This window comes from Podarcis bocagei (genome assembly GCF_964188305.1).
Source record: "Podarcis bocagei genome assembly, chromosome: 6".
NCBI classification, from domain to species: domain Eukaryota; kingdom Metazoa; phylum Chordata; class Lepidosauria; order Squamata; family Lacertidae; genus Podarcis; species Podarcis bocagei.
In genome coordinates, this window is record NC_138130.1 from 72,970,722 (window position 1) to 72,990,147 (window position 19,426).

General features: G+C 40.5%; 1 protein-coding gene across 1 annotated transcript in view; it reads right to left on the reverse strand.

Moving 5' to 3' along the window:
- Nucleotides 1-19,088, reverse strand: part of ZPLD1 (zona pellucida like domain containing 1) — a 36,795-nt gene extending 17,707 nt beyond the window's left edge. The window contains exons 1-5 of the mRNA XM_081199028.1: nt 19,039-19,088; nt 14,584-14,697; nt 5,767-5,987; nt 1,648-1,829; nt 850-922 (exon numbers count right to left, since the gene is read on the reverse strand). Coding sequence (XP_081055154.1) covers nt 850-922; nt 1,648-1,829; nt 5,767-5,987; nt 14,584-14,689 — 582 coding nt within the window. The 5' untranslated portion in view covers nt 14,690-14,697; nt 19,039-19,088. The remainder of the gene's footprint in view (nt 1-849; nt 923-1,647; nt 1,830-5,766; nt 5,988-14,583; nt 14,698-19,038) is intronic.
- Between the last annotated feature and the right edge of the window lie 338 nt (nt 19,089-19,426).

Consider the following 19,426-nt stretch of genomic DNA (forward strand, 5'->3'; position numbering starts at 1 on the left):
GCAAGTAGATAAATAGGTACCGCTCTGGTGGGAAGGTAAACGGCATTTCCGTGCACTGCTCTGGTTCACCAGAACTGGCTTAGTCATGCTGGCCACATGACCCGGAAGCTGTACGCCGGCTCCCTCATACAATAAAGCGAGATGAGCGGTGCAACCCCAGAGTCGGTCATGACTGGACCTAATGGTCAAGGGTCCCTTTACCCTTTACCTAAGATCCATGGTAATTAAGCCTTCATTTCAAAGGGACCCAAATGCAATTATCTTAGGCTGGATCTAACATATGATTTCCGATATTTCCAATTTAAAGCTGTGAGCGCCATTGCATATATAGCCAAAATGGTACCACCCATACCCAAGTGGAAGGCTAGGCAGCTGTGGGAGAACCCCAAGATTTCGAGAAGTGCAGGTCGAGGAACCGAATCTGAGAACTCCAAAGAGCCACAGGAGAACTGAACGTGCTTAGTGGGCATTCTGGCCAACTATTTTGGATGGGATGGAAATGCAGAGGGAGAGAGAATGAAATAGAGGGGCTAGTCCCACTTACAACATTCTATAAGTCACTCATGGTAGGTGCATTAGCAGAGGGCATAGCTGGCTTTTATAGCCAGAGAGCAGACCAAATGAAAGAAGTTTCCCCTCTGGTCCGCTCACTAAACCACACTCCCAAGCTTGCCAACAATTGGCTGCAACTATGGGCAAGTCCCAGGAGTCAGCACCACCAGCAAAGAAGGAAGTGATGTCCACCCCCCCCCCAGAAGATCGCCCCACTGCCGCAGCCGCCACTCCCCTCCGGCCGGCAGGTGAGCAGCCATTGCTTTATTTAAGAAACTTCTGCTTTTTAATACTTACATTGTAGAGGAGCAAATTCAAAGTGCTAATAAATGTGCCATTGTTCTCTCTTACAGATATAGCAGCTGATGATCTAGAACAGATTTAGAAAGCAAAGTATTATTGATGGAATCATCTATTTTTATTATTTTTTTGCAATTCCATATTTCACTATTAAATCAGGTTTTGGAATTCACCACCAAGAGTATTTCCCACCCATCTTGTGTTTTTAAATTGCTACAAATCGGAATTTATAGTGGAAGCCCTGTCAGAGCTTTGAAACAATGGGCATTGCTAAAACAATGGATCAGGCAAATAATTAGCTAAGAAGCAAATTGATAGGGGAAAATAACTTGTTGTGATATACAGTACATAGCAATAGCATTTGCTTGTGTTACATATACTAATATATTGCTGTGCAAAATGAATTGAAAGTAAATATTTCTTTGCTTATGTACAAGTACTACTCTATCTTTAAGAGGAATTGTAGAAGAACTTTCGTCATGAAAGCTAACACTAAAACAAAGCCTTCAGTGCCATGCTAATTCTATAGCAAACCAAAGCCCTGGAATACTTTCCTTCTTGTCATTATTTTCCTTCTCTATATCCCCTTCCTTTCCTCTTCTCAAATTGGATGTCGCTTCTAATTATGGAGGGGGAAATGACTAGAATCCATGCATTTCATCAGAAATCTGATATGTTCACAGGGCATATCGACCATGCAAAGCTCCAGCCAGCTACTTAATGACAATAAATACAGTGCAAAGGCTTCCTGATACACAGAACAATCACTTCTTGCAATATCATGCTCATACTTACGAAGCAAGTTGTGTATTATTGACCAGATATTCCAAGGGATAGCTGCAACTAAATTTATACAGAAGTCCTGGTAAATAGCTGATGATTGTGGGTGGATCTGGGGTGTCTATGTATCCCGAAACATTGCCTATCTGGACTGTTGATACATTGCCATAGGCATTAATTCCTGGAACTGAGGTTACCTGGTTGGATAAGGTCAGAAAACAGAATTATGGGGAGGCAATCTCATAAGAAAATAGAATTTTTAAAATAGTGAAGATATGACTGTTAAAGGTTAAGAAATCATTCTTGTAAATTATTTGATGCACCACAACCTCTACATCAGGACGTAAGAAGCACCATGCTTGATCTTGCAAAAGTGCCACATAGTCCAGCATCCTATTCTCACAGTGAAGAACCATGGGAAGACTACAAGCAGTACCTGAGGGCAATGGTGCTCTCCACACTTGTGATTCCCAGCACCTGGTGTTCGGAGGCATACAGTAAAGGTATACCTATCCTCCTATTCTGCTGTCCCACTGACAGATACAAATGGGAGCAATAGCTACCTACCTACCATTTCTGTCAAATATATCAAAGTGATTTGTTGCGCAACCTTAGTCCAATCTATTAGTCTGCTCTGAAATAAGCCCCCACAATACTTTCACAGAACCATGTATCCCCCAGAAAAGTGGGGGCAATATTCAGCAACTTCCAGTGGCAGGCATTTGAAGGAAATGGTGTTACCTTTAAATGTGATAACAACTGAGATATTTTCTTCCTTTTTACCAATAGCCACAATGGGGGCAGAGATCTCCCCCCTCCTAAGAATAAATGCTCCTAAGAATGACACTGCAGTGTGACGCCAGAGGCATTCTGTCACAGGAGTGTGACTAAACTGCTCCAAGCAGTCAAACTGCTACTTGAGGCAGTGCCAAACTTTCAATTCTTTTGGTAAAAATACAGAGAAAGAGGAAAAAAACCAGTGTCAGTATGGTAGAATTGGGACTGAGAGTTCAAATCCCCACTCATCCATAAAGCTCACTGGGAAACCTTAGACCAGTCACCAACTCTCACCCCAACTCACCTCAGAGGGTTGTACTGAGGATAATAAGGAGAGGGAGAAAACCCTCTTAGACCTAATGAAATGATAAATAATAATAAATAATGGAGCCCTCATCCAATCATAGTGAAAGATAAGACCACTAACACTCCAAAATTCAGCTTCCTCCTCTCCTCTTTCATCTCAGTGTTGCCTGAATAGAATTCAGCAAGAAACCAAATTAGAATTAGTTGGCTCTGCCTGCCAATGACTCTGGCTTCCCCTACTATTGGTGCTTCTGCTTTCTGCCCTGTCAGTCCCATTGGGTACCAATAGAGACAGGGGTATTTGGGTCAGAACCAGTACATGCATGGTCACTCCCCCTAAACATTCCTTGAACGCATAAACAGGGCCAGCATCTATTGAATAACTGTATCCTTGTAGAACTATCATTAATAATGTAACTGTGTATTGGAACATATCTGGAAGACCATTGTATTATGGGAAGTTAGGTACGATGGTCTGCAAATTTCCCCTTTGGGTGCCCTCAAAGTTGCGCAGGTGCAGACCTTGATCTAGCACTTTTGGGTAGTTAAAACAGTGCAGTGTTGTAAAGCAGAGCTCTCTAAGAGTTAATCACAGCTTGTGAGAATCAGCACTTATTATAGAAAGGCTACCTGGCTGAAGGAGTGGGAGAGGTGGGGCCATATGTCTTTTAGTGATAGAGCTACCTACATCCCCATGTGAGTCATAAGGCACAAAATCAGTTTTGGTGCTTTCAGTGTTGAGTAGCATAGCATGGAGATATCTAGACTGCCTCATTCCTTTGTAGACTGCCATATGTTATGACTACTCCCCTAACCTTGTCAGACAAAAACTTAGACATGGTTATGGAAGAGTTTGGATGAGTTTGGATTTGATATCCCGCTTTATCACTACCCGAAGGAGTCTCAAAGCGGCTAACATTCTCCTTTGCCTTCCTCCCCCACAACAAACACTCTGTGAGGTGAGTGAGGCTGAGAGACTTCAAAGAAGTGTGACTGGCCCAAGGTCACCCAGCAGCTGCATGTGGAGGAGCGGGGAATCGAACCCAGTTCACCAGATTACGGGTCCACTGCTCTTAACCACTACACCACACTGGCTCTCTTTATGGAAAGGTGACTCCAGGCAAAGGTGCTCAAGTGTCATCTGCACTTCCAGGTAGTATGAGTCCCAAGCCCACCAAGGGGCAGAGGAATCTCAGTGCAGACCTTGCTGTCAGCACTGAGGCTGCACCTGTAAGGAGTTCAATCCATTGCCTGCCCAAGAAGTGTAAAGGATTTTCCAGCAGCAGATGGACTTGTAAGATCTTGAATTTCCCCTTCTTCTTTTCCTCATCCTGATAATAATACTTGTTAAAGAGAAACTTTGGTGGTCTACTCTACAGTGTCCATCTGAATCCTTAAAAAAAAAACTTGCCTTAGGCATCCAGAACTTTTGGCAGAACACAAAAGTATTGGGTCTTGTTGGATTTAGTCCACTCTGTTGTGTAATCCACAACATCCCTACTGCCATGAATTACTACTGACTCTATTTATAGTTACTATGTCTGTTCTTTACACAAGTTCAAAGCTAGAGATAAGCAAGATATGCTTACATGGAAGAAAATGGATGGCATGACCCAGCCCTTAGTCTTGCACACTAACATCAGCCCTTTGCCGTGACACCCAAGTGTCAGAATATTTGCATATGCAAATAATAGAATTTTCATTTCAATTAGCTTTCTTATAAACCACTTATAAACCACTTAATTGTCCCCTCTCAGTTATACATCTTCTGCAGTGAACTCCAGCCCACAAAGCATTTGACCTTGTACTGCTTCACTTGATGTTGTATCATTATCATTATTGCAAGAAAAGCACTGGAATTGCTAGGATTCTTTGAATGGCCAGCTAAGGAATGAAGAACTCATTGACTTTGATCCTATCTAGCCAGCTGTCAGTTTGTGAGCTCATCTCAGAGGAGAGACGTAGCAGATATAGAAGCGCAGTGTCAAAGTACTTCCCGTGACAACCATTATTAGATGCAGGCAAGATTTCAGCACAATGATCAGATTCACATAGCTGAGGCATGCACATAATTCCTCTTCTAATCTCCCATGCTCCCAGAATATTTTCAGAATACTAGGCATTAAATAAATATATAAATATATAAATAAAATATAAATAAAAAGCCACAAAGGCACTATCTCTGTGGCTACTCACAACTCCAACATTTACTGGATGAAAATACATGAGGGTACAGAAGGAATGTGACTAAGCCATTACACTCCACATTTTCCCTCCAGATCCATCTCACTGGATGCTAGTTGTGGGGATGGGAATACCTGGTGAAATGCCATGTTCTGTGTTTTTACATGACACCACAAGAGAAGAGGGGATGAGGAGATGCTTCTTACAACGTCAGCTACACATTTCCCTATGCTTAGTTCCACCTTCAGAAATGATGAGGGTGGTGCAAACAGTCCCATTATCACAAAACATTACAGCAAATGTGTTGGCTCATTTACAACTAAACATTTTATTCAGAAGTGGAAGAGTAAGACTTAAGATTGTAGCAATAACTGCATATCAATCTTCAAAAAAATGAGCTGCTCATTCTTAAACTTCAGGCATTTGTATTTGCAAATTGCAGCCCTCACTTGTGTGGTATGTTCTATTTCATACTTCATCTCTCTCTCTCTTTTTAGCAATGAAATGTAACCAAGCATGATCTGCCAGTTTTTGTTTCCTCCCGTTTCTTATTTTTCCAAGCTCAATGCATCAGTTTGCAATTAAAAATTAAATAAAATTTCTCATTAACAGTTATCAGCATTTCAGTGAAAACTTCTTCTAACATACACACCTTTAATGCAATTTTGCCTAATACACACATTTTTGCAAACAGAATGCATTTTTGTCTGGTGCTTTTACTAATTCATAGAATTCGGAGAAGTGTGGCTTTCAAAGAATAGCATATTGTTTGGGGAGCTGGGAGTTAGTTACATTCAAACTAAAACGCAAACTGAACTGAAATTCTTCTCCATCTCACTGTGTAGCCTCAAAAGAACTGCATCTTACCATTAAAGCATTCCCACAGGCCTCCAAAGTGCTGAGATTGATTATGAAAATGACCACCGCTGGAAATGTGTTGTTGTTTATAAATCCCCTACAGTGGGAGTCCCCGTGTTTCCCATTTAATGCCAGATCCGTTTCAGAATAACCAGAAAAAAGGACAGTGCAAAAATTAATCTTCATAGTAATAGCCTGTACTCCACAGTAGACACTGATATCTCGTTCCGCTGAAATGAAAAGTGAAGGGGGGAACACATTGAAGTTATTGAAATATATTTATATATATTTATATTTTGTGATCTAAAAACAAAGCAATTCATGTGGAAACAAATGGACCTCCTTTGACAAAGAATTCCCATTAAGGATGGGTACCAGTACTAAAGAGGTATGCTCTGCACCAGTGATGTGGGCAAGGTAATTGGACTGCCTTGGGTGGCAGGATTCACTAGGGTAGCAGCTCCCGATGTCCATCTTTCTTTCTCCCTTGTTCCTGATATAGATCTTCCCTCATCCCTTCTTCCCTGTTAGGGAGGGGCATGCCACTCTGCGGTCCACCACAGGTGCCAAAATGCCTTGGGCCATCCCTGGTGTACATCACACCCAAAAACATCAATACATAGCAGACAATTTATTAGGATCAGCCGACAGTCATGGAATACACTGGATGTTCAGGTTGCGAATGTGATCCGTGTGGGAGGCACGTTCGCAACCCGCAGTGCTGTGTCTGCGCACGTGCGGGTTGCGATACGGCGCTTCTGCGCAGGCGCAAAGCGCGATTTAGTGGTTTTGCACATGCATGAGCTCGAAACCCAGAAGTAACCCGTTCCAGTACTTCTGGGTTTCGCCGCGTCCGTAACCCGAAAACACGCAACCTGAAGCTTCTGTAACTCGAGGTATGACTGTAGATATTTATAGAATAAGCATGTAGAAAACCCTGAGCTTTAACAAAAGATATTCAGCCTGCTGAAACTGGCTTTTAGAAATGGAAGCAATCTTGCAAGGAAAAGATTACCATACAAGCCACGGCTTTGAAGTAGGAACCCTACCAAAGGAAAGGCCTGATAATTTCCCTCGTTCTCTGACTTCCTCTATGCTAATCTGTCACAAACAGCTGAAAAACATGAAAGCATCATCACATTCACTGGCAAGCACAAGGATGGTCCACCGATTACCCTGTTGCCCCAGCTGATTACATCATTGTACCTTCTCTGAAAAGAAAAGTCCTGAAGCCACCCTTCCCTGTGTTCTCTGTCCAATACAGCGCTCTCTTACACCCTAACCAACTACAACACTGTAAAAGTTGAAATTCAAAGCAAAGACCCATTGGTTTATCTTAATACCTTAGGAGCATCACATGGTACTTCATGCATGATAGGGCAGCTACTAGAATACACACATGCACACACGATCCCTTGCCTGCTTTGTGACTTTGTTTTACCATTTTTATACATCCTTCATTTGTGGAAAGGAACAAAAAACTCTCCCCTCTCAGACACATTCAGGGCCTTTTTCTCCTCAGGGGATGAGCATGGTGGACATGCAAATGCACCCCAAAAAGCTTTAATGTGGCAATAAATTGATACCACTCGTATTTTGCATATCATATTCCATTCCAAGGTCCATGCAAAACAGCAGACATTTAACGCAGCATTACATGAACAAAAGGTTAGGTGTAGAAGAATCATAATGAAAAAGCTGGCTTCATTAAATGGGGCATTCAAAGCTTTCAAGCAACCCGAAATGATGTAGTATATGCACTTTTTAAATCTTGCGAGGAACCATTATGCAGCCTTTACACAAAAATTAGCCCTTGGAAACAATATTTCTTCTCACATTTTGCTCGCTGATATTCTCATTTAATGTACGATGCAGATGAGCAAGTATTCTGAGCACCCAATTCATTTGGCTCCGGAAGTGTACACAGCAGCTATTAATAGCAATTTAGAATTCCAAGCAGCACAGTGGAATAGGTAGGTGATAGAAAACGATACGCACATTATTAGGAACTATTAGAAAAGGTAAAAGAAAATAAATCAGCAAATGCTATTAAAATATTATAGTAATCCTTGGTTCCTCTGTATTAATGCCTTAATCCTTATCAGCCTCACTTGAGAGCAGTGCCCACTAGTCATTACAGCTGTAATTTTAAGAATAACACTCAGCATTGCAGCCTTATTCAGAGAGAAAACATTCATATAAACACCTTTCTTGCTCCTCTGTGGTCCTGATGCAGATGCACATTTGAATGTACATCCTTAGCTGAATGTCATGCTTCTCCAAGCAATGCCAGCTCTATCATTAGGCAGAGTGAAGTGGCTGCCTTAGGTGGCAGATACTGAGAAGCAGGGATAGGCAGCAAGACTCTGCTTACCCATAGCTTAGAAGCAGGAGCAAGGCAGCAAGGTTAAGCTTGTCCATAGCTGGGGCTGAGCTCTGTTAGGTGGCTCCTGCCAGCATCCAATGATTTGTCTGCTCTGCAGTTTTGTTGCTCCAGTTCAGTCAAATGATATATGTCCAGTGTTAGAAACTGAGATATGAAAGCTAGGAGCTAAATGGCACCTTAAACCTAGGTTATGGGTGCAACAATGGAATGTCTAGGCACGCTTTTTTATAACAAGAATACAAAGCTGAAAATGAATGAAATGCAGCTAAAACATTATGTTCATTTTTCACATGGATTAGTCCTTCTCCTGCCCAACCCCCTAATATTCTTAAGAGGGTCTGTTGTACAGTCTTCAGAGAGTAGCTGGAAGTGGGGAGGCAGAAAAAGGTCCTCCTTCCACTCTGCAGTTTCAGCCTGAAATCTTAGGCACAGTACTGCACCCAGAGCTCAGAAACTGCTTGCGCTAATGAAATTCCCTGTCACAAAATGCGCTTAGAACAATGGGAGTTTCACACACTGTATATGTCCTGCTCTTATTCCAGGTGTGGGAGCAAATGTCATGAGGACTCATCCATAGGAACTGCTCCTTAAAAGATGGCTGGAGTATCGTACTCTCATACTTTTGCTTTGTTTAAGAGCAAAGGATTATGCCAAGATTGTCCAAAGCATTCCAGAAACTAATCTACACTGGTCAGTAATGTTAAAAATGCATTATAAAAATTTACACCAGACGATGCTATAGAGCAGCAATCCGTCATCAATGCAAAATTGCATTGAGAGCTATATTACGTTTTTTAATATAGGGTTTTTACAGATCAGTATAGATCCAGCCCAAATGTTCTATTGGTTGTGCACAAAGTAAAATTTTCTACCAGTTCTCACATATACTGTGCTTCACGTGCATATCAAGGCTGTTGACTTTGATTGGCTGAATGAGTGCTATAATGTTGCACTGCAGATTGTGCTCTGAGTTTCAGAGCAACTTATTATGCAGACGGCTTCTATTAAGTAGGGGAAATGTCAAAGCTGTGCACGTGTTCTGGGTTGCCAATACAGTTTGCACATGCTCAATGGATACCAAGAATTTGAGCTTGTTTTTAAAGAATTCTCAAATGTGTATTTTCACTGAAGTATTGTCTTAAATGAACAGTGGAAGTCCTGCTGAAAAGTAAGGTGACTGAAAATATCTTAAAATGTATTGAAATCCTGGATATATTTATGACTCCTGGATATATTTATGACTCCAGTTGTAAACATAATACATCATAATCAAGAGCCAACCACTGCAGTGTTAGAGCAATGTTCAGTGCCCATAAGATGGGGTAAATATTGTTGAACATAGCGGAGCCTTTGTTAATTCTTTACACGTTGTAATTATTCTTTGTGCTCCACTGCATGGATCATTAATTTAAATAAAGGGGAAGTTATTAGATCTTCTTAATGATTTAGCACTCTTAAAGTGCCGGAAAACTGTTAGTTATTACCACTAGGACTGCCAGGATGAATTGTCGTGCTACATTTTTGACAACATAAGGAGACTTGAATGTCTAAAGTAAATGTACTGCTCCTTCTACATATTGCATGAAATGGCAATTGTCTCTAGATCAGCTTCATAATGGGTTTCTGTGGGAGGTAGTATCAATCCAAGAATCCATTCTTACAATACCCTAAAGGAAGGAGCAATAACTCAGTGGCACAGCACATATTTTTGATGCAAGAGCTGCCAGGTTCATTCCCTGGCACCTGCAGTTAAAAGAATTAGATATCAGAAAGGCTAAGGAGACCTGTGCCTAAGACCCTGGAGAGTGACTGCCAGTCAGAGTAGACATTACTGGTTGGTCTGAACAACTATCTGGCTCAGCATCATACTGTTATGGGTTTTTTAGAGGGGGGCAGATTGTGCTAAATTCCTGGTGTCATATCCTCCTCCTAATTCCTGGATTTAGTAAAAGTTACAATTAATCAAGGTTTGATTAAACTTTGCCAAAGACGGAAATCTGCTGGCTAATGAGTCAAGCCAGTTCAGCAGACAAAGGCTAGTGATAACCCATTAAAGAAACCATCAGAGGACAAGATTGCCAGGCAAAGGGGAGTTGGATTCCTTCTTTGCTGGGTGTTAGTGCGCAAAAGCAAAGGCAAGGTTTAGGGTTTCAACTTTGAATATTGTGGCAAGGGAAGTCCATGGAGTTAGCAGTGAGAAGGAGACAGATGGGCAGAACTCAATGTGAGCTGGAACTAAGAGACACAGAGAGTGGCTTTTTGCTGTCATTTGAAACCAATTCTACCCTTAAAGGGGAAACCTGACCCTCATAGGATGTGCATGCTTTGCAATTCCTCCATCTAGGTGCAGGTTGTATATGTGTGCAAATAAAACCATATATCATGAAGACACTACAGTCTCTGCTATGCCTAATTTCTGAAGAAAACACAAACCATGGCTAAGCACCTGAAACCCCTGGAATCTCACCCTGCTCATGGAGATTGGGGTGGCATACGACAACATGTTCTTATGTACCTACACAGTGCAATGGACTAAAATATCACCAGCAATAAATGGAAATGCAGGATAGATTTAAATGCATTAATCCCATTCAGATATTTGATCTGTGTATATATGGTAGTGAATGAGTAAGTATCAGGATTGTGCTCACAGGCCAGCTTTCAAGTGTCATCCACTCAGGGTTTCCATCTCAGTTGCGGCCAGCAGGGTGGTGTGGGGTTTCTCACCTGGTTTTCCATTTCTACATATTGCTGTCCGTTACTGAGAGGGAGAAGGAGCGGAGCAAGACAGCAGGGAGCTCAGTGTGGTGCAAGCGCAGCAGCAACAACATCATCAGATTGGCTGCACCACTGTGACTGCACTACACTGAGCTTTCTATCTCCCTTTCAGTAACCAGCAGAGACACATGGTGTTTTGAATAAGAGAAGAAGAGTTTGGATTTGATATCCCGCTTTATCACTACCCTAAGGAGTCTCAAAGTGGCTAACAATCTCCTTTTCCCTTCCTCCCCCACAACAAACACTCTGAGGTGAGAGTGAGTGAGGCTGAGAGTCTTCAGAGAAGTGTGACTAGCCCAAGGTCACCCAGCAGCTGCATGTGGAGGAGCAGAGACGCGAACCCGGTTCACCAGATTACAAGTCCACCACTCTTAACCACTACACCACACTGGCTCTCTCTCTTAAAGCCAAGTAAGCAATGCCACAATGCCCACCCTGACTGTCCAGCTGCTACTGCCAGGTCAGAAAACCTGAGGAACTGCTGCCAATCAGTGTAGATATTATTGAGCTAGATTGACCAATAACCTGACTAGATATGAGGTAGCTTCCTATGTTATAATTCAAAGGTTACAGCATGATGGAAAGGATAGTCCATAAGTGTTTGGAATCCCTAAGCATACACTTGTATCACTATTGCTAATTTGATGATAAAAATTAATCACCAGTATTATTGTCCCTTTAATTGAATCAATAAAGTTGTAGAAGCATGATTGAACTATATTTTTTGTGATGCATTAAATCACCAGCAGAAACATTAGGTGAAGTCTAGAATCAGCTTTATTTTTACAGTCTTTCCAAATGCAACCCATGGTGGCAAATTAGCTGCTGATCCCTTTGTGGGCTTGGCAGTAACTGTGACCACTTGTTCAAGATAAAGATCTGGGATTATCTATAGGCAATAAATGCCTGTTTTGGCAGACACCTTCCTAAAAGCTGGCTACCACTAACAAAATAAGCATGAAGAAATAGGTGTACACTTCTGAAAACATAAGGAAATAACTCACAATGTTGTGTTCATAATGTTATTGCACAATGTTTGTTCCAGTTTCCTATTTGTAATCATGGAGTTGGTTCCAGGATAACTAGCCAATGTGGTACTCTCCAGGTATTTTGGACTACAGCTACCATCAGTCCAGCTAGAATAGCCAATCATGATAGATTATGGGAGTTGTAGTTCACAATATCTAGAGGACACCTCATTGGTTATAAATCAGTGCCAGGTCCACCAGTGCATCTATTAATGGGCATAATTATGAAATGCAAAGTTGAGCATAGCATTCACAAGTAACCCCATTTTATTTATTTAAGTAAATGTGCATATTTTTGAACACAGCATTGAAAATCTGGTATTGAAAAACAAGTTTTCTCCAGCTCCTTTCTGTATCTTTAGTGGGATCGTCATTACATACTAAACAAAATATTGAGCTGCTACCACTCAGGCAGAAGTCTCATCAAATAAGCGAAAAAGCAGGTGAAGAATGCCATATCTCCAATCATACTTCAAGAGTGACTCACAGGTATACTGTTGTGTTGCTACCACTTCTGGTGAAAACAAATCAATAATGGGCCAGATTCAACCAGCCAGTCCTGGTTGGAAGCTAGCGGAAGAACACCTGCTCATGCAATGGAACATTATTCACCCCTTCCTCCTTCCAGAAAAACCATTTCTCTCCATCTTTTTGGAGGATCAGGTGAACCCTCAGAACAGCATGTAGAGGTAGGAGATGAGAGATCATTCCTTCAGGAAAGCAGAAATACTTGCACCATCAGAACAATCTCCTTATGCTGAACACCAGTATTTATTACCCCTCAAGAGGGAGTTAGTGCATAACATGTTAACCTTTGAGGGAAAGGAAGAGGTGCAGCACAAGTCCTAAATGTTAATAAATTGCCCACAAAACACCACAGGATATTAAGTGGTTCCTTTATAACCCACCCTAAAACTGCAATTGATGCGCTTATAAGAAAACAACTCTTTCGGAACTGTAGCAGGATTCATGGTCCCAAAGGGTGCAAACGTAGGTGGAAATTTCAACCAATTCTATCACAAATAATTAAAAAGTTACAGAAACTTCTTTTAAAAAAAACAACTCAGATGCTAATCTGACCTTTCAGGGGAGGGTCTTCCATTGAAAATGCCCTAGCAACATAACCACAAAGTAAGGGGCCCCCAAAGCAAGGCCTGCAATGAAGACCTGGATGAATGGTCCTTCAAATATTCATCTCCTAATCCCTTCAAAGGTAAGCTTAGAAACATATTGATAACCTACACTGATCTTTTAATATGTGTTGAATATAGCATCTTCTGTTAACAACTTTGTCACTGTATTCTGGAGTAGTTTGCATTTCTGAACACTTTTCAGAGTCAACCAGAGTGCAGTGCATTACTCTAGTCACGTTCCAAGAGCATCTTCCTGGTCCAGCCTCATCCAGACAAGAATGCTACTGGTACACTTCTGCCTACTATGGTGCATAGAGCTCAGTGGGCATCAATCACAATCAAACATTCTGTCTACAGAGACCAATATCTACATAATGTGGACTCTATTTTCATACTTAGTTTGATAAAGGAAAAAGCATTAGGAACTGGCTGCTTTGAAAAGAGAGAAGGAGGAGGAGGAGAAGAAATTATTCCTATTTTCATAACGTAATAGAACAATCAGAAACACATCTGTTTCATACATACTAAAGGCAACTACCTGCATTGTACTTTTTGGTAAAATCCAGTCCTATTTTTCTAGAAAAAGAGGTGCCGGAACTCACCATGAACACCTCCCTTGTTCTCTTATAATGGCAATGATGCCCACCTGAGAGGTGCTGGAACTGAGTTCCAGTGAGTTACGACTGAAAAAAGCCCTGATAAGATCTATTACTTTCACTAAACCAAATGAAGCAAATCTCTAGCAAGGGTCTAATCTGTTCAGTGCTCTAATCTCTCCCCAAACCACAATCTTCACTTGTCCTGCTCTGTGTCCTTCCTGAGTGCTTTTGTCTGGTTAGAATGTGTCCTTGAACAGTGACAAGGACCTCCTTCTGCACTATGCATATAAAGCAGTATCATACCAGTTTGGGCTACCCACCCCCAACACAAAAATCATGGAAACTGTAGTTTGCTAACTATAGTCAGCGTGAACAGGTGGGTTGAGGTTTTTTGTGTTTTAGGATTAAATAGCAGCCATGGAGAAATCAAATTCAGGTCGAAATCCTGATAGGGCTAGGTGACATTTTGGCACACACATTCCTCTGCTACAATCCCAATCCATATCAGGGAGGTGGCACATTAGGTATTTATAAAAAATAAAAATAAACCTTGCTTGAATGATGCCATATCTTGTTTGGGCCTAAGGAAATAGCTTCCTATACTTCTAGAAAGAAAGGAAATCCATTTTAAATATTGTCAACAGCAATCTGTGCAAGTATTCTGTGCATAGTGAATTAATGCAGGAAACTCAGCCTTCACGAAAGAGGATGAAACCCTGTTGTTATTATGGGTAGCTGTGCCCATGGGTAGCAAGCTCTGTGCTACTTCAGAGGAATTTCACTCACCATTAGTTAGTTAATGAGGAGTTTGTTCCAAATGCTTCATTTACTTTAAAGCTTTGTAGTCTCTGCAAACAAGCTAACAAAGGACTTATAATTAATATGTTTCAATTAACACTTACCAGGAAACCTGCTGTGGAGGTTGGCATCACAGTTGTATCCATTGAACTGCGCGGTCACTGTAAGAAACTTTGCAGTCAGCAGGAGCAGCAACCATGCTCGTTCCATTGTAAAACCTAAGGAAAACATGAGGCGATTATTCTGTGTCCCCATTTACTGCACCAGAGATACTTATTGTGATTGTTTCGTGATCATTGGATCAGGTCTGAAATAACAAGGATCCGCTGTGAAGTTGACCATCTTGCCTGATTTTAAAGCAACAGGTCTATGGATGAAAGAATGGCTGATCAACAAAGACTCGCCAGGAGGAAACCCACCTCATGGCATAGAATGTCTCTGCTGGTGCTTACATCCCTGTGCCTAAATGAGAGGGCATTATTTTCATGCCTCTTGTATTCAGTTCATTGCGTTCTTTGTGCTCTGACACAGCTTTGAACTCCTTTTCTTCCAAGGTTCTCCACTGGGTTTTTGTGCTTAAACTATACATCACAGAGCCCCGTACTGTTTTCCAAGTTGGGTTTCAGGCTGTGAACCTAGGCAAGGGAAGAAGCCTGACAGAGCACAGTAAGAGGACTTATGAGTACACATGTATAGGATTGCTCTGTAAGTGTGCTGGCTTCTGTGCCACATTGTGTGCATAATATCCAGGTAGGAGTCTCATCGTGCCGCCCAAAATAGATTGTTGACATTAATAGCTTCTTCTAGTAACACAACATAGGAAGATGCATTAAACTGAGTCAAGCTACTGGTCTGCTCAGATGAGAATTGTCTACATTGACTGGCAGCAGGTTACCAGGTTTTCAAACAGCAGTTTCCCAGACCTGCCAAATTCCAGGGAATGAACCTGGGAGCTTATGCATGCAAAACCCCTGCTCTGCCAGGACCTTCTGTGTGCAAAGCATAGGAACATTGGAAGGTGCCCTTCTGAAGAATCATATCATTGGCCCATGTAACTCAGTACCATCAACAGTGACTGTAAGTGGCTCTCCAGAGTCTTGGGTTAAGGCTCTCTCCCTGGAGATGCTGTACTACTGGACTACAGTACATCCCTCCCTCCTCTAAGCAGCGATGGTGGTTGCTGCTGTTGTTTTAATTTACATACCGCTTACATGACAAAATGTAAGCATATGTTCTACTTGCCAGTATTTGACTATTATGGCTATGGATTATATTTTGCAGTTCCTTTTTGCTCACATTAAACTCCTTCGGATTCAAAAGGGACCTCTTGCTTTTGTTACATTTGTTGCTTTTTAGGTGGCCCAAAAATTCAGGCTTCTCCAGCTGCAAGATGTGCAACTGTGGCTATCACTTTTCTTCCTATAGCTTTTTGTCTGCTGTATCAATGGGATAAATGCTCATGTTCATTATCAGCAAGCTCTTTGGTTCTGTGATGCTGTATTATCAAAATAATATTGGAACAAATCTGTGGCGAGACTTAGCGGTCAAAGCAATCGTTCCTACAGCATTTAACAATCTGAAAAGTGGCGTTGAGCCACTGATCAAATATGAAGTACAACATTTGGGACATTTGTACCAGCACCTATTGCTTTCCCTTCACTAAAGACTCTCCAGTTTATTCAGTTGTATCCAATGATTATTCCAAAAAGCATATATTATAATGTGATAATAGTATTATAACCAGTTGGCCAGCTAGCCTGTTTTGGAATCATATCACAACACAATCAGAAAGAAGGCTGCTTATAAATGCTCAAAAATACGTACAACCTGAGGTCTCTAATTGTGAGGTTTAAGTGTAACTAACTAGTATGAAAATATTTCAATTTTAGTGCAGTTCATTTCAATTTCAAGAATGAGAGGTGCAAGTAGATTCTTTGAAATATCTATCTGAAGGAAAGATTATAAATCCTTTCCTAATGGAATGAGACAGAAGCCTTGCCACAAATTTCAATAACCAGGATAGAAGTCCACTACACTCCCTCAAGTATTAACAGACACCAAATGCATGCACAACAACCAGAAACTATTGAGCTGTTCATAGTTTTATAACCTGCTGAGTTATGCTCCTTTGGGATATTTAATAATAGGGAGAATCATTATTCTTTAAATAATGATCATTACACAAACATTATTTAAGAATTTTACTAGGACAAAGAGCTTTCTGCAGAGTTTCTGAAATAATAATAGCAAGATGCTTGGTATATTTATTCAGAATAAGTTCCACTGGGTTCAATAACACTTACTCCCACTTAAGTGTAGTTAGGATTGCAGCCTTGATTTCCTATGTGATTTCACTTTGACCCTTTTCCAACACTGCATGTGATATGTTTATTTTTATAAATTAACTGCTAATAAGTGGCTTGTTTGGTTGCACACATCTACTCTTCAAAGAGGAAATGACACAATTTTCATAACAGCAGTGATTTTTAATATTATTTTTTTAAAAGCTGTGCATCTGTGACTCATGCTAATGAAACAATTTTTCTTCAATTTTGCAATGAGCAGCTTATTTCCAGCTGTGAGAAAACAGAGCTGTTGCACTGCAATTCTGTCTTCTAACTCCATTCTGAAAAGTAAGTTGCCTCTGAATCTTGTGTCACTTGTGAGTTCTGAGAGTTCTATAATGTGTTGGTGAGCATGTTGCTTAATGCATACAAATGGTCCTAGTATAATCCTCATGATATCTGCAGAGCAAGATCTTCTCCCCACTGTCAGAAGGGATGCTCAGTTTCTTTCAGAGAAGTCAATTCATGGACTAGATAGATCAATGATCTGTCTCGGTAGAAGGCAGCTTCATATTATAAGATATTCCCATATTCCAGATGTGAATGCAGATCAAAGTACATATCATTTGGGTTTAATTAACCTGTATACGCTTGCAGAGGGTGGACTAGAGAACTTTTGTTGTGAAGAAGGAATCAATAAGGAATAATAAATAAATACTTTATTCAATTATGAAATTTTCTATCCTGTTGTATTCTCCAAAGAGACTGAAGGTGGCTAACAAGAGATAATAATGACATTAAAACAGAACAAATCAAACACAAAACAATAAATAACAATTTAGCAAATTCCTCCAGCATACAAATATACATAAAGCTAATCCAATTAAAAATTACAAAGTTAACCAAAGTTTTCACCAACCACCTAAAATAGGTACCATGATGGGACCTAATAGAGTTCACTCTGCAATGCATTCCATGGGGCAGATGGCAGAAGAGAAAAGGTTGTACCGGTATGTTGAGTTGACACCAGCCTTGCCTCCCATGATACAGGGATAAAACAAATAAGTGAACATATAAATATAAATTGTTCACATATGATTGAAGGTATTAGCAATTAGATCATATCGTAGCTTCTCACTTCCAGCTTTAAAATAAAGGTAGTATCCCTTTATCTCTTAGAACCATTCCTGATTTCATTTCTTCAGAAAAAGAAATTGCCTGAAATAAATATGCTATTTGGTTGCAGTATAATACAAGATTATCTAATCCTGAAAAGTTATATATACACCTTTGAGTATATAAGGTTTCTGATATTTCATTAAGTAAGCACACAAAAGTCCTAAGCCTTTAAATTCACAATTCCCACAGTTTTTTTATTTAAAAACTCAGTGCAGGGAGGTAAATTTTATGATGAAATTGAAAACTGATTCCTTTATGTACTTTGACTCTCACTCAAAGAAACTTTGAAGTCATACTGGAAACAATTTTGGGAATCATCTAGTTGAGAGGAAAAAGGGAAAATATGTGCCATTCACTATAATACATCCTCAGATTGAGAGTAATAGTAAGTGGGATTGTATGCCCACTTTGGTTATCATCAGAGAACGATGAAAACCTTCTCAGAATACATTTAACTATTAATGTCCGCATGCTGTTCTGAACTACGTCGATAACAAACAAAGGATTTTATTTCAAAGCCAACTTATTTCTCAATCAGAAATGCACAGCCATTTTAGAGAAACAAAAATAATATCCCTTCTTCACATCAACAATTTGAGATTACTCTTCCAGTCATTGAATTAATCCCTTCAGTTGTAATGGAATCATAATAAGAAATCTCCCTTATCTAACTTCCCCATTTGCATCTCTTACTGAGTTGATTGTGCGAACTTGCTAGACTGACACCATTAGCCGGGTAAGATTGTCTGTTCCGCTTCATGGAACCAAAGTTTTGTGTTAGATCTACTTCACCATCCTAAGACAATTTCCTGTCCTAGTGCACTTCTCAGATCAAAAGAACAATGTGCAGCTGGATTTCAACAACTACAAACCAGGATTTAAAAAAATGAACACTTCCTCTCACACTGGGACTTTGACAGAACTTTGCTTCTCCATGCCCATAATCAACGTCCAACAACTCAACAGGAGTTACCCATGAACCCTTAATGCCTGACAAGTGATACAAAGGATACTTGGGGGGAATGTACACATCCATTGAGACTAACCGAAAAGATCTTGGACCATTTTTAAGTGGCTTACATGAAGGGCACTTACCCAAATCCCCTGTAGCTGTTGAGTCAGCTGTACTCCATGTATCCTGTGCTGCTGCATGTAAGCGAGTGTTTAACATCACTGCCTAGCAGAACTTTTTCAGAAAATACTCCATCTCCTCTGATGGGGAAAGAGACACTCATTATGGAAATTCTTTTTAAAAGTATGTCTGGATATTAGATGGGAAAGGCTGCCAATTCTCAAAATGCTTAACAAGCTTGTTCATCACCAGACTGAAATCGGAGTAGTTTCTTTATGATGGCTTTTTCAGTTCTGTGTCCTTTTTTAAAAAAAAAACTATGCTTTTGATCTTCAACTTACCAGGGTAGAAATATTTCAAGAGGTCTGTGGGGGGTGAGCAATCAATCTGGAGATATTATTCTGTCATCAG